The 16,734-nt window shown below is 40.5% G+C and overlaps 1 protein-coding gene across 1 annotated transcript in view; it reads right to left on the reverse strand.

Moving 5' to 3' along the window:
• The window catches only part of Samd3 (sterile alpha motif domain containing 3), a 43,419-nt gene that overhangs the window by 4,900 nt on the left and 21,785 nt on the right, over positions 1–16,734 (reverse strand). Inside the window, exons 6-7 of the mRNA XM_052169867.1 lie at positions 14,676–14,843; positions 2,454–2,654 (exon numbers count right to left, since the gene is read on the reverse strand). Coding sequence (XP_052025827.1) covers positions 2,454–2,654; positions 14,676–14,843 — 369 coding nt within the window. The remainder of the gene's footprint in view (positions 1–2,453; positions 2,655–14,675; positions 14,844–16,734) is intronic.

Genomic DNA, 16,734 nt, shown 5'->3' on the forward strand with positions numbered 1-16,734 from the left:
TTTTTCATACAAGTTTTCTTTGTTCCTTTTTGTAGTCCTGGCTGTCCTAGAACTAGGTCTGTAGATCAGACTGGGCCTTGAATTTACAGAGATCCACCTGCCTCTGCCTCCTGTGTTGGGATTAAAGGTGTGGGCAACCACTTCCATCAAAGATAATAACTTTTTTCAGTTGGTTAAGCTGGAGTCTACCAACTCTTTCTACTTCTCTGTGTCTGAACTATGTTGCATTTGATGAGAAGATATACTGAGAATAACTATCAGTTATATGATTTTTTTTGACAGAAGGTTTTGCTAGGGAAGCTATGAATCTCAGAATGATTTGGAACTCACTTTGTAGCTTAGCCTGCCTCCTGCCTCCTGCCCCCTGCCCCCTGCCCCCTGCCCCCTGCCCCCTGCCCCCTGCCCCCTGCCTCCTGCCTTTGGGATTACAGATGAGTGTCAGCACATCCGGCTGGCTCACATAACTTTATCGACAAGATTGAATACCTGTTGATGCAAATGTCACTGCCTTCGCTGCCAAGTGGCATTTGGCTTATCTGTCTTTTCTAAATGTATTAGTTGGCACTCTGCTTACCACAGCGTAGAATTTTCTCTCCTCTTTGTCTATATTTATTTATTTGTAACACAGCACACTAGTAAATTTCACTCAAAAGCATACAAATATGATTCTCAAAAATATTTTTGTAATTTTATGTTTTTATGTTTTCTAGATTTTGATAGTAGAGGATTGTCCTGTTGACATAGCTCAATAGTTGGTGAACATTTCCTTAATTATGATATTTCTCAATATTTCAGGCTTATTGTAAATATATATATATATACATATATATACATATAGTGGTGTGTGTGTGTGTGTGTGTGTGTGAGAGAGAGAGAGAGAGAGAGAGAGAGAGAGAGTGTGTGTGTGTGTGTTTCTTAGCCACTGAATCCACTTGTCATTTAAGTGACTGACAAGGCCCTGAAACATAAAAACCATAACAGTCTTGGGTAAGCAGACCCCACTATACTTCCTCTAACCCCTCTCTGTCCACACTCTCACTCTGCAGTAGTAGGCTCACTACTATCCTCAGTGCAGACCCTTTCAGACACCAGACTCCCAGTGAATGACATCGGTGAAGATAAGAGCCCTTCCTCCACAATTTAAGACATTTTCCGTTGTTGCGCATATTGGAAATTCTCTGCGGATCAATCGTACCTCCTTGGCTCCAGAGCTCCCCCGCCTCATCTTGGAACGGGCTGGGACAGCAGGTTCCTCCCACAGCCCCCCACTTTAACTTAACTGAGAGATCATGGTTAAAGCTGCTTCTCAGAAAGGAAAGCGCTGTAGCACCTCAGAGGGTCTCCAGAAACTTGAGGTGTTTAATTTTTTTTTCCTCCTCCTTCCTAAATCTCGGCCCCATTTGTCTTTTTTTATAGTCATAAATCCCAGTGCTAGAATCCTAGATGAAATTTTAGATAGTCAATAAGTGATTTTTCTTTTAATTTTTAAACTTTCTATTAAAAGAATCTTAAAGGAGATAACGCTACTGTTTGTGAGGTACGGAAGGGTCAGGGTGAATTTCCCTGACTGCTCGTTCTCTTGCTCAGCTCCTATATCTGGACACATCAACTCAGAGAAGTTACAGATCAACAGAGCCGGAAGATCACTTTATGCCCTGACTGATTTTCCTCAGTTTGATCCAAACCTGGCCTCATCTGAGACGAGGGAGACTCAATTGAGGAAATCCCTCTCTCAGTTTGGCCCGGAAGGCAAGCCTGCAGAGGGCAGTTTCTTGGTTGATGATATGCGCGGGAAGGACCAGTTCGCCATGCGCAGTGCCACCCCTTGTGAACGTGGTCCTTTGTTATATAAGAAAGCAAACTGAGCAAGTCAGTCCATGGCTTCTGCTTCCGCTCCTGCCTCCAGGTCCTATACTCCAACTATGATATCACAGGGAACGCCAAATAAACCCTTTTTACCCCGAGTGGCTTTGGGTTATGGTGTTTTATCATAGAAATAGAAATCCTAACCAAGACACTTTAAGAAAGGATTTGATGTTATAAAAGAATTAGAAAAATATTACTTGGGAAGAGTTTTGAGCATACTGTCTTAACTGGCTAAGGGAATGCAAAATGGAATTATTCATGTCAGGAATTCTCTGTACGCCTAAAGTACAGAGGCCTCACGCCCCTCCCCCATAGTGTGTTCTACAGGGAACTCTGATCATAAAGACATCAGTGCAGGCTCTCTTGAAGGGGCTTCCTGCAGATCTGACCCAACTGTCCTGCTCATACCCTCACCCTACTGAGACTCACATGAACTGTTAGTTGGGCCTCATGGTCACTACTTCAGAGGAAAAGGAAGTGGGGTGGGGTGAGGTAGGGGTGGGGCCGGGTGGGTGGGGTAGAGGGTCAGGAGGGGAATGAACAGTGTTGTCACCAGGAATGGACAGTGTTCTAGGTGAGTCGCTTACCTGGTAAGGGCACTTCAAGAAAGGAAACATCTTAAGAACGTCCTTGAGAGGTGTTCGGCCGCCAATCATCTTCCTTCGTATTTCCAGCGTCTGGCTCATCCTCTTGTCCACTTCCCTCCAGTCCCTGTCCGATTTCATAAACTCCCGCTGGAACCAGTGAATGTGCTCATCCACCTCGGAGTCCAAAGAAACGGATTCTTCCTGCCGGAGATTTTCAAAGTGTCAGCGGCTCTCCCAGTTCAGGGCAGTTGAGAACTTCATTAGAACCTGGCTGTCCGAGGGTGAACGGCCCTCTTCTTGATGTGTTTCTTGATGTGTACCTAATTGTGTGTTGCCATGCGTTTGTAATGTCACTTGACTCTGGACATGGTTAACCAAGGGGCAGTCATTTATGAAAGCAAATTAGATAGTTATTTCCAATCCATACTCTTTTTTAAAATTGCATTTATTTTTATCTGTGTGTGTGTGTGTGTGTGTGTGTGTGTGTGCCTGTAAATCTGGATACATGCCATGTGGCCCGGGCAGGTGTGAGCTGTTCAGTACAGATGCTGGAACTGAACCCAGGATCGTGGCAATAGCAGCAAGTGCTGTTAGCTACTAAGCCTTCTTTCCAGCCTCCTGATCTGCGGTCTTGACAAATTTTAAAGAGTTACATTAATTCCTGTTTACCCGGTTACATAGAATCAGATTACCCTGAGAATATGCAATTTATCAGAGTGTTATTTCTATGCGTTTAATTCTTAGATGGCAAGAAAAGTCTTTAATTAAGGTTTTGTTTATTATATATATTTTCTCTCTCTCTTTCTCTCTCTCTCTCTCTCTCTCTCTCTCTCTCTCTCTCGTGTGTGTGTGTGTGTGTGTGTGTGTGTGTGTGTGTGTGTGTGTGTGTGTGTAGGACACATGTATATGCACATGAGTGTGGAGGTCAGAGATTGACATTAGATACTTTCCTTGACTGTTTTCCATATATATATTCCATAATATATATTCCATTATACACACACACACACACAGACACACACACATTTCACTGAACCTGCAGATTACCACTGGCTTGATTGACTGACTGGGAGGCCCAGGAGTCCTCTTGTCTTTACCTTCCCTTTAATGGACTTGGATTACAGGCTCATGTCACCATATTAACACGAATGCTGAAGACTGACCTCCGGCCCACGTTTGTGCTGTAACCACTTCAGCCACTGAGAAATCCAGCTCTGTCTTTTTTTTTTACATGATTTTTTTTTCTAGATGCTCAACAACTCAAGGCCACCAAAAAATGCAAACCAACAACTGGTTTTTTTTTTATTTTTGTTTTTGTTCTTGTGAGAAATCATCTCTATGTCAGTCCTGGGCATTATGTCCTGGGTGGATTGGGAGTAGTTAGAGAAAAAAAATCTCACATACCCTAGGTAAAAATGTATAAGACAGCTTTGAGGAAACAAGAAGGAAAACTTTCTACCAGTTTCATTTTGAGGAACTCAGTTGGCATGTAAATGGAAGCTAAGCAACTGGGTAGCTCACAGGATGTAGACAGCCGGCGCCTGAACTTGAGCAAAACCATGTCAAAGAACTAGTGGGCTCGGCCATCAAATCATCACAAAGATTAGGGAGACGGCATAGCTATCCCTGTGTCTGTGAGCTCAGCAGGACCAGCCAGTCACAGATCGAGTGAATTCCTAGAGAAATATAATTTACCGCAACAGCTTAGAATAAAACCTGTCTCATCTTAATTTCATTAGAAGATAAAAATCATTCCACACAGAAAAAGGATTTTAGAGCTCAATTCTGCTTAACATTTGAAACTGAATGGCCTAAAGCTATGTACATTTTGCTCAAGAACAGAAAGAGAGAGAGAGAGAGAGAGAGAGAGAGAGAGAGAGAGAGAGAGAAAGAGAGAGAGAATGACTCCAGCTATTCCACAATGCCTTTCAGATGTGACCCTCAAATATAAAAGAACAGTGTGGGAGAGGGGAATTCAGATCACAGTGACGAATGAGGTTGAAACACCCAGAACCAGGGACACCAACTTGGTCTTACCCCAGGAAGCCCCCTCTGTTTAACATTCCAAAGGAACTAGGAAACTGAAGAGAAACGTGATTGATTTCCGTGTCACATTTCACACGTCATCTTACTGAAAACCCAATTTGGGAGTCAGTATTGTGGAATGGTTTGAGATATAAGAGAGAAATGTAATGTATTAAAAGCTCCATAATTTACTTGACCTGTCCAAATATATGTAAACATTATGTAGTTTGAAATGAAAAACAGGGTCATTTCAAATAATGTTGAAAAACATCTCATATAGTTCCACACACATTTATGATTTACAAAAAATATTCATCAAAGTAAAAGGATAAATTAAAAATTGTATTTATTGAACAAAAAAATATCTCAATCTAACATCATTTTTGAATGGTGAAGTTTTGAAAATGGATGTTCCTGAAAATCATAGACAGATCAAACATGCTGTAGTAAATTCTCATCCGACTGTCTACTGAGGCAAGGAAAGAGAAGCAGGTGACAGAGAGACGACTCAGTGGACAAAGGCGCCTGCCAACAAACAATCTGAGATCAATCTCAGTAGCCACAGAGTGGAAGACAGCACCAACTCCATCAAAGAATTTTACCAAGTAGCCCAGGCTGGCCCCCAACTCTTCAGTCCTGTTAAGTAATGATGCTACAGGTATGTGTCACCTTACTCAGAAAATACTTTTACTATTTCAAAAATAATAATAAGTGCCTATAATATAATGTAATGTAAGTCTATAAAAAGACATGCAAGATGTGCATGAAGAAAACTATTTATAAATAAATGTATGGGTTGGCCATTTACAGTTAGAAAGATTCAGGTTGTAAGAAGTCATCTTTTTTCAAAAAGAGTTATAGATTCAACAACATACCTGTTAATATATAAACTATCTGTAGTTAGAGAGAAGCTAAAAGCACTTACTCCTATTTCAGAAGACCAGAGTTTGGTTCCCAGACCCTGTGTGTCATGTGATTCAAAACTGCCTGGAACTCTATCTCCAGGAGATCTGGGTGCTTCCTTTTGGCTCTATGGATTCTTACATGTGCATATAAATGCACACACACACACACACACACACACACACACACACACTAGTATCTTGATGATCAAATGCAAAAACTCCTGAAAGACTTAAAGCCCAGAGTGGGCCGGTGAGATGGCTCAGCTGATGCACAGTCCTGATGATCTGCTGTCACCCTCTGGATCCTACAAGAAAGAGCCAATCCATGAGAGTTGTCCTTTGACCTTCAGCTTTGCGCGCACGCGTGCACACACACACACACACTCAATTTAAAATTCAAGTATAAGGCTCCTCTAGAAAAGAACAATAAGATTATTATAATAACAATAAGAGTAGAAGGTATCCAGATGTGTTTCAGCTGTATACTCAAAGAATGCAGCTATTGTAGCAGGGGTAGATGGCCAGAGCAGCAGAGTCCAACATACTTTCAGACCAGAACCAGGAGCACCAAGGGTGTGCCACAGACCCCGGGAAGAGGAGAGCTGATTCCAAACTTATAAGACATTATTTTGCTCACAAAAGAAAAAGAGTCCTTTATGGTTTGAGAACTTTCACATTAAAGGCAAAACTTTTTTTTTAATGAAAGGAAATTGGAAAATATTTTTATCAGTACAAGGTGAGAAAAGATTTTCTGAAGGCAGTAAATCAAAAGAGAGAAGGCTGATAATTATAATTGCATTAAATGACAACTATGCCTGTCAAAGCACAAGCAGAAAGAAATTTAAAGGAAAAAGCAGACTGAGAGGAGATGCTGACAATGGATATAATTGATAAAGCTCATACAAGTGAAATATTCATAAAATATATATGTATTCATAAATACATACATATATGTACTTAAAATTTTTGCAAATAAAAAAGCTCACAGAAAAATGGTCAAAGACATGAACAAGAATTTCAAGGAGAAGAAAATGTGAACCTTTTATAAATATATGAAGATATACTCAGTTCATAAATAATTATAATGAAAATCAGGACTAATAAAACAATTTATTTTCAGGTTTGAATATGAAAGACATTCAATAATAAGTCTTGCTTAGGGAGTCAAATGTCTACAATCACTTATAAAAACAATTTAACTCTGTCTTGCAAAGTTGTGTACTTGCATAATCTATAAACCAGCAGTTCTGGCCTATGCAAAGGTCTTTGGCAAAAGCTCCTGCATATGAACCGAAGCAGCATGTCCTAAAAGCCAAAACAGACACAGGTCAGACGACGGTGGATAGGCAAGCAGCTAGAGACAGTGGGGTTCCTGTCACATTAGATTACTAAACCTGTGAAGAAAGAAAGAAGACCATGATTGGATCCCAAAGACATCACAGCAAGTGGAGAAAAGGAAGTTATCCAATTCAATCATATCATGACTTCGTATGTCAAAAATAAGCCATATGAAACAGTAGATTCATTTTATGCATAGATGACAAAAAAGTCACTGTCTTAAAAACCTGGTAAATGATAACAAAATTATAAGGCATGGTTACTTCCAAACACCATGATGTTGGCAAAGTGAGTACTGGGGGTGGGGTGGGGGAGGAAATCTCAGGCCAGTGGAAAGCTAAATGCCAATCTTGCTGTCTGTTTGGTCTCATAGATTGTATACATGTCACACACTGTACAGTGTATACTGTTTTATACTGTCTTCAATGTATATAAAGGTTTTTTGTTTGTTTGTTTGTTTTTGTTTTTGTTTTTGTTTTTTTGAGACAGGGTTTCTCTGTGTAGCCCTGGCTGTCCTAGAACTCACTCTGTAGACAAGGCTGGCCTCGAACTCTGCCTGCCTGGCAGAAATCTGCCTGCCTCTCCCTCCCAAGTGCTGGGATTAAAGGCATGTGCCACAACGCCTGGCTAAAGTATTTTTAAGTAAAAAAGGAAAATCTAAATTTGAGTTATATACATAGCTTGCCACTATTGAAATATAATGAAATTTTGCTGTTGCTGATATTCATATTTATAAAATATGAATATCACATTCATATTTATAAAATAAAAAAGCATGATGAGCTTACCCACTAGGACATCCCTTACCTATTTTGACACTGAAATATCTAGCAGCTCCTATTAGATCTGCTAATGGGACTAGCCATGGTTAGGGTTTCGGTACCAGATTGAGTATATTTATTTATTAGATGAGTGCATCAGAGCTTTAAGTTCTCAATATTCTTGCTCTTTGTATGATTTATCTGATATTAGATGTATTATTAATAACATTTACTTTGTCAGAGCTCAAAGGAACTTAGAAACTGGTTGGTCCAGGTCTCTCTCCTTAGAAAAAAGAGACTTCTCAAACACCAAGATGACCAGATTCAGCACATGAGCCTGATCAAGCGATCAGCCAGCCATTTTTCCCACACAGCTTCACCCAGAGCTTCCAAGTAGTCAGCTGACTTGTAAAACTTTGCAACATTTGTAAATTAGCTGCCCACTGATGACAACTATTGCATTCTATCTGGGATACAGTTAACTGCCAACATTTTTCTTCATTTTCTGCTGCCTAGTTTGGTTTTGAACCAAAAGAGAAACATCTGTGGAAAGGATATAAAAATAATGAGTATTTATGCAATTAATCACCACGTGTCAGCTGCAGTGTGAAACAAATAGCCACGCCCCAAGAAACACCCACAGGGATGCCGCCTGGGTTCCCAGACAGGCGCTGGCACAACTTGCAAGCTGCTTTAGTTCTGGGCCAACCAAGTAACACGAAATACCACTTCGTAGCGTTAAACTCAGGAAGTGTGTACATTCTAAAATAAATAGGAAAGCGCTTTAGAGAGAGAGCTAAATGGTAAATACAGTGTTGGGAACTTAACAAGTAGTAATTAGTTAATTTTCTTATTTATTTAGCAAAATGCTTGGAAAGCTTTGAGATACGAAGGCACAATTAAAAACATTTATTGAATTCCGATGTCGCTATCCTGTAGGTTAAAAAAAGGTTCAAGTTCCCATGTTTCTCTCCCTCAGTAAACTACCATGATAGTTGACGGAACATTTCACATCCCAATGGGACCAATCAATGGAAGCACCTTCAGTGCTTCCATGTTTCAGATTCTGGAAAGTGTCCTTTACAAATGTCTTAGGAGGGGAAATGAAAAGCACGTGTGTTTAGATACGGTGAAATATTCTGTTTCCCACTTTATATAAAGTTTTATTCTAGCACGTGTTCCTCACCGATCTCCCTCACTGGTTACAGACCAAAGGCACAGACAGCAGGACCAGACAGCCCTGCAGGAACGTTTCCATCACTCCAGGAGGCTGACAGAGGGACAGAAAAGTCACAGAGAAGCAAGGCCAATGCCTGGAGTCCCCAGTGCTGCTCAGGCTGGTCATGAGTCTACCACAAGGGTCACCTGATCATGATTGAGGGTCTGCTAGCTAAAAAGGAGTCTGTCTGTCTGTCTGTCTGTTTTAAGTTTTCAGGAGCAGTAGAAAAAAAAGAATAATGAGATAATCAAAATAATATCCAATTCTTTCCTTCCCTCTTTCTTTCCTTCTTTCCTTCTTTCCTTCTTTCCTTCCTTCCTTCTTCCTTTCTTCCTTCCTTCCTTCCTTCCTTCCTTCCTTCCTTCCTTCCTTCCTTCCTTCCTTCCTTCTTCTTTCTTTCTTTCTTTCTTTCTTTCTTTCTTTCTTTCTTTCTTTCTTTCTCTCTTTCTTTCTTTCTTCTTTCTTTCTTCCTTTCTTTCTTTATTTCTCCATTGGGATTGAACCCAGATACTTGCACAGGGACATACACCTACACAGACATTCTCATATGCTTAAATAGGTATAATTAAAAATAATAAAGCTGGTAGGGGGTATACACCTTTAATTCTAGGACTCCAGGACTCAAGAGGCAAAGGTAGGCAGTTTCTCTATGAACTCAAGGCCAACCTAGACTACAAAGCAAATTCCAGGCCATCTGAGGCTATATAGTAAGATCTTGTCTCAAAAATAAAGGAGTAATAGAAACTGAAAAAAAAAAAACTTTCTTTAAAAATGTGTTTATATCCCAGTGGTTTGCTGGGGTGTTGAAAAGAGGCCCAAAGACTCTCCCAGTGATTCTGAAAGAAAATAAACATTGTGTGGGCTCCAAGATCCAGTGTCCCTATGTACACCAGAGATCACCATCCCCCGCCAGACAAACTTGATACAACAGTGCTCTTCTTTCCAGCCCTCTCCACACTGCCGCCCAGCAGCCTGCACAGGAGCAAGAGAACATTGGTATCAGTATTCTGCCCGCTAGCCAGTGCTTAGAAGCTCCTTCTGGCCCAGGGTTCCCATGTCTCTACAGCACCCCTCTCCTATTCTAGTTCTATGAGAAGTCACATGCTACAAAGTCATCCTGGGACCAGACCAACAAGGGAGGAACCATTCGTTCTCGTATTCTGAAGTAGGTCATCATCCACCAGCAATAAACAATGGTTTTCCACTAAGCACGAGTGACAAGCATTCAGTAACAAATACTAAGCAGCAAATGCAGCATGGGATGACAGGAGACCAAGAGGATGACAGAGGAGGAGAAAATGTCAGCAACTTACACAGTAGCTGACGTTAAAGCACCTGATTCAAATGATTTGAATTAATTCACCTTCTTAGGGTTTCTATCACTGAGATGAAACACTGTGATCAAAAGCAAGTTGGAGAAGAGAGGGTTAATCTGGCCTCATCACTGAAGGAATTCAGGACAGGACCTCAGACAGAGCAGGCAGGAGCTGAAGCAGAGGTCACAGAGGGGTGCTGCTGACTGGCTTGCTCCCTCTGGCTTGCTCAGTATGCTTTCTTATAGCACCCAGGACCACCAGCCCAGGGATGGCACCACCCACAATGGTCTGGGCCCTCATCCATCAATCACTGATGAAGAAAACGCCCTATAGCTGGATCTTAGGGAAGCCTTTTCTCAACTGAGTCCTCCCTCCTTTCAGATAACTCTAGTTTGTGTGTCAAGTTAACGTAAAGTGGCCAGCACATTCACTAAGAGATATATAGTGAGATACAATTAAGAAAAGGAGACTAAACAAATTTTATAAATAGAGAGTAAGCAAGCAGGCGAGATGGGTCTTCGGTCAGAAGTATAATACTCTACAAGCCTAGTGGCCTCAGTCTTCTCCCCATAACCACCGTGAAGACAGAAAGAGCTATCTGACTCCACAAAGCTCTCTTATGACCTCCACACATGCACCATGGCATGCACATGAGCACATGCATCATTAGCCTGTTCTCAGGCTTTCTCTTGTTCTATCTTGTTTCTTTTGACACCGAAAGTCAAACGCTTAGTAAGCGGTGACATAGCTGCTGTACCGATAGAGAGACCGGGCAAGCAGCAACATGAGGTCTGGAGGTTGGAAGGACATTTTCAAAGACGGAAAAACACTCAGCTTCTTCAGGGAATGGTCTGGAAATGGAGCTGAGAATTCTGGCAAGGTGAGCTCATCTTCAAGTACAGTAGGCATACTCTTAGTGGAGTGTCAGAGGCGCGCAAGTCCACAGACACACAGGTGCTGCACTTGCTTCAGGCACTATAGCTAAACAGCACAGTTTGCACAGAGCTAAACTATGAGACCGTAGAAGGTGAGGACTAGAAACAAGAGGATCCTGTTCAGAGCCACACAAGTAATTATGGACTGAGTTATAGATTATGAAAGTTCATGTGACAGGACTTAGAACCCAACATTTGTTGCTTGAGACCCCTTCCATTCATGTGCCCTGTCACCAAAGAAAGAAGTAACTGCAGAGAACAAATCAAATCTCATCAATCCCATCTCCTTCCGCATCCTTTCCTCTAAGGGATCAATCCCTCTTCTCTGTCTTAGAACGAGTGAGCATCCTCCTGCTTCTTGCCTGCTTCAACAGGTTGCATCTCTACAGCATATGAGATAGATTTATTTTTATAGTGTTGACATATCATACCAGTCAAGGAACTTTTAAAATATGATTACACAACAATATCAAACACCAAACATCTTTGATGTTCAGACCTTAAAAGAGCTATCAGAAGGCCAAAGTGGTGATTGAAAGTAATTAAGGCAATCAGTACAAGGTACTAAAATCTATGACATAAATTCAGTGTATTGAGGTTCTGCCAACTTCTATAATCATGTTCATACATTTTTCTTTTATCACTGCAGGAGCCAGAAAAAAATATATATTGAAATACATAGATTCTGTGTTTTATTCCTTAAAAGCTTATGACTTTATAGAACACAAAAACCATACAGAGAGGCTCCAGACTTTAAGGAAACAGCAATTTACAGCTCCATTTGAAAAGGGGAGATACGTAAATACTTCCAGTGGGATTCCCTTCCCAGGAAAAATGTCATTTCTTAGATATAACTAATATCCCTTCAGCTTAGCTGGCAGGGAAGTAAAAATCTCTTTTTAATTTCAAAATTAAGCCTAGTCCTGAAAAATTCAATTCCCTATTCTTTTTAAATCAATGCCTCTGTGTAGGCCTTAGAGGGATCCATCCCATAATGTAGGTATCTCTGAGGGTCTAGAGAAAACACACACACACACACACACACACACACACACACATGCACACACACACTGTAGCTCCAAACAGTTCTAAGTAGTTTCAACGTACAAAGAGATCTCAAGGATGTTATATGAACTGAAGGAATACATCAATAGACACCTGTGCCTTTCAGGGTAACCTCCGAGTGCAGGAGATCTGAAGTTTCAACTCAGGGGACAATCGCTATTGATTCAACTTTATCAGTTATCAGTTCCAAAGTGTTTCAGTGTGATATGAACTACAGGAAAAATGGGGGAATGGAAGTGAATTTAATTATTTTTAATTAACTTAGGAAGGAACTTTGCTTTCAGTGTAGCAAAAATCTGCATTTTGAGGGAGGAAATCAATTTATGCACAATTCTTATCCAGCTGTTCCCTTAAGATTAAAATCTTCCATCTGGGGGAAAAACTTAATACATTCAATGTTAAAGTGGAGGTGAGATATTTGAAACAGAATGTTTATAGGGAAGGGAAACAACAGGATGTCATAATGAGAGGTGAAACATCCTATATTGCAGGGAAGCTTTCTAAGACAGGAAGTAAACAATTCATAATAGCTCAGGAAGTCCCTGAAACTGATCAGATTCACTAGGCCCCTCCCTCCTCAAGGGTAAAGATGGTCCAGAGAAATGCTCAGATATGCCTACCTACCTGGAAGAAGCAGAGACAGCTTACATGCTAAGACGGCTCTCAGGAGAGCTGAGCTACAAAGAGGAGACTCAGACTATCCAAGCCACCTGAGAAGAACACCATGCAACCCTAACGAGGAACCTACAAGCTGTGTAATAAGCTTTAGAGCCCCAGCTCTGGTGAGTCGTAATGCAGCTGTCTCTGAGTCATTTCTGCTCCTGTAAGTATCCTCAACCATATTCCTGTAAGTAAGCCCAAGAACACTCATTGGCTCACCAAGTTAGACATTGATAGTATCTGCACTTAGTCTGTCGCCAGTATCTCGTCTGGGGTGAAATCTCCCCAGGAATAGTGTCACACAGCAATAATTTAATATTGTTCTTTTCTAGAGTGACATTTTAAGACTATGTGCAAAATTCTCAAAAGCACAACGATCTTATCACAATTTTAATTCATTTTCTTTCCTTTTTCAAAAGTCAATGTCTCATTCTATAGCGAAGGCTGAGCTTGAACGCTCTGTCCTCCTGCCTGAGCATCCTAAGTGTGTGCTTACAAGTGTGTTCTTTAATAGCCACTGTAGTTTTAGTGTATATCTGGAATTGTACAAGCAAAATTTCAAAAAATACTTCCTCATTAAATTGAGGATACCCCTCAGTGGTCTTGTCATTTTGTCAAAGATGTAGAATTAAAAGTGTCTTAACTAACTTAGCACATGGCAGCCTCATTTACAGTTTTAATAAATTATTTAAGCAACAAACCTCTGTCTAGAATTTTACACGGTGCGTGATGAATGGTTTGCAAAACATGCTGAACATATGTCCATGACCTGGAGCTCTTAAAAAATACTATTAAAACTGACCTGACCAAAGAGTTTACTCTATTAATAAGCAAATATACCATATGAAAAATATTTGCATCACATACATTCTAAAACATAAATGTATGAGGAATTAGGATTTATAATATTCCTGTAGATTAAAGTGAAAATGTAATTGGGAGGACAAGAGATTCAGCTTCTATATTTAGTAATATGTAAAGTGTTCCTAAGAGTTCAGTCTATTATTATATCTAGCAATTAGTAATTTAAGCAGGAAATGTTGTTTTGAGAACATGTCAGGCTCTGAGTAGTTAAAGAACATTTGTTAAGACTCACATGGCCAGTCAGGCAGTGGTGGCACATGCCTTTAATCCCAGCACTTGGAAGGCATAGGCAGGTGGATTTCTGAGTTCGAGGCCATCCTGGTCTACAGTGTGAGTTCCAGGACAGCTAGGGCTACACAGAAACCCTGTCTGGCCTCTCCTTGGTGTAGAAGGTCTTAGGGTTTGCTTGGTCCTCAGCTTGAAGCTGCTGAGAAGCCTTCAGAATCAGCAGGTGAGGGGAGCCAGTGTAGAGCTCAGTACCCTTGCTTACAGATAATTGCCTCTTCAGAACTTTGGGACTGAAGAGTACATAATGTGAGAATTACAATAGTTCTCAGTGTAGGAGCACAGTTCAGTAAAAGAACATTTGCCTAGCATGCATAAGACCCCGGGTTCAATCTCTAGGACTTAAAATCCGTGGCTGAATTAATATTAAGATTAGAGCTTTCTGTAGTAATATGAACATCATAACTTGAGGTACAAGAGCGTGTGATGGTGCAGGTCTGTAATTCCAATACTTCAAAAACAAAGACAGGAGGATCAAGAGTTCAAGGCCATCTTTGGCTAGATAAGGATTTGAAGTAAGTTTGATCTCCTGAGACATTCCGAAAACTAAGAGGAAAAGAGAATTGTAAGTGCAGTACAGAATGAGAAGAGAGACAGTTCAAGGAAGCAGAGCTTACGGACTGTTTCCAGTTTCTTTGAAGGCTGTGAAGAGCATAGTCATGAAACGTATACTAATATCCTGGTGTCCAAATGATTACTGACACCTTTTAAGAAACGTTATGTCAGCTATGCAAACCTTTGATTTTATTGGTAACTTTAAAAGGGTATCTTGTTTTGCTTTCATGCTACAATTTGTTGTCATGTCATTAATCAACCCAAGTTATCAGAGTGTTTAAAATTCAGGCTTACTTTTATCTGCACAATTTTAATTTCATTCGATTGTATGTCAGCAAGAGACTTCCTTGTCTGGCCTCTTCGGTGTCCAAATTTACACTTGTTTCTCATTACTTGTTCATCATCTTCTATGGGTCTTCGAACATATTTAAAGCGATCTTTGAGGGCTCGTTTCCATAGAAACTGTATAAAATAATAAAGCAGGCCAGTCAGTCTTTGAAGAGCTTTGTGTAGTCCTGTAGAACAACATGATCTTTGTATGAGACCCTTAGGGTTAAAATTACTTTCATCGTATTATAATAGAAGCAATGAATCAATCCTTAGATTTATTCTGACAGCAATTTTGTGTTCAAATTACAGTCCCTCAATTAGAGCTAAGAAACCAAAATGCAACCAAAACAGAAACCAAACAACAAACAAAACCCAACCAAACAAGTGTATTTTATCTTCTTGTGAACGTATGGAACCACCAAGAAAACATTAGTCAAAGGGTTGGCATCTAGCTATTGCCATTGCAAGTTTCATGGCTCAAGTTGCACTGTCTTTAGAAACCTCTGTAGTCCAGGTGGGGAAGATTCAGAGATGCTAAAGCTACTGGGTACTAACCAAACACCTTCCAATAAGTACCCTTCAGCCTTGGTTCTTCAGCCACCAAATGGAGCAGCATGATTTTGCTGCTAAAGGCCTTCATCACTTATATCTTTAAGTGTGCAAATGAGGCCGCAACCTGCTAAGTCAGTTTCCATGTCTCTCTATTATCTTTACATAGGATCTGGGAACATGTGTAGATTAAATGCGCCCTGGAGACCATGGGAGCCCACAGGGTATTCATTAGTCATTACTTTGTAGGTATCTCACTTCAATAACTATAAAGTTCAAAATGTAGTTGAATGGCAGGAGAGATGGCACTAGCAGCTAAGTCTGATGACTTGAATTTGATTTCCAGGATCTACACAATGGAGAGGCAAGGGTGAGGGGGTGCACAGAGAGAGACAGAGACAGACAGAGGAAGAGAGACAGGAAGAGAAACGGAATAGAATTGAAAAGTACAGCTATTTATTTGCTTGTATGTGTAAGACTTGCTAGAAAGACTCCCCTTTATTTTCAAGTGTCTCTGTGTCCCCTGTAATTTAGGAAACGATGTGTCAGGTAAAGCCTGTCTTGCTTGGGGAACAATGACGTGAAAGCAATCTGTTCACGGTCACTACAAATGCACCACCCTGCTCCTAACTACACAGTGCAGTGTCAGGCTGAAGCTGAGGTTGTGGGGTTTGCAGAGATAGAGACATGCCTGAAATTCTATATACCATGTCAGTGATTGGATGGCCAACATTATATTGTATCTTGATGTAGAAGATATGCACACACACACACACACACACACACACACACACACACACACGCGCACACACACACACACACACACACACACACACACACATATATGTATGACAGTCAGTGTTACCCACAATGCACCAGCATCGGTCTCCTGTGGGCATTTAATCTACACATGTTCTCAGATACTATATAAAGATAATAGAGAGACATGAAAAGTAGCTTAGCGGGTTGTGGCCTCATTTGCACACTTAAAGCTATAAGTGGAGAAGGCTGGTGCATTTGTGACTGCAGATATCAGAACACTAGATTTTCTGTTGTTCCTTGGTTACACTATTTTTATATTAGGAGAAAAATTGGATCAGTTTATAGCACAGTGTACATGTAGAAACACAATATTTTAAAATGGCGGCATCCTTTGTGAGCAAGAGTGACTGTATTCTCGTCTTGACTCACTATTGTTTCCAGATTTGGGATGCCACATTTTTTCTGAGTTTGGGGGAAACTCGTTTAAATGAGACTCGTTAAGGCCTTCTGTCATTTAGACTCTTCTGACTTTGTTTATATATATTAAGCCTTTATCTGAAAATGGGTCAATGATACAAAGAGAAAAGGAAAGAAGAGAAAAAGGAGATAATGATGGAGCAAAGTTCCTTGCCTGAATGTAGTGGAGATAGTGAGACACAGAATCTCTATCATGCTAACTGTGTTTACCAAAGTGGATTTGTGTCAGGGTAGA

The sequence above is a fragment of the Apodemus sylvaticus genome, chromosome 23 (assembly GCF_947179515.1).
Source record: "Apodemus sylvaticus chromosome 23, mApoSyl1.1, whole genome shotgun sequence".
NCBI lineage: Eukaryota > Metazoa > Chordata > Mammalia > Rodentia > Muridae > Apodemus > Apodemus sylvaticus.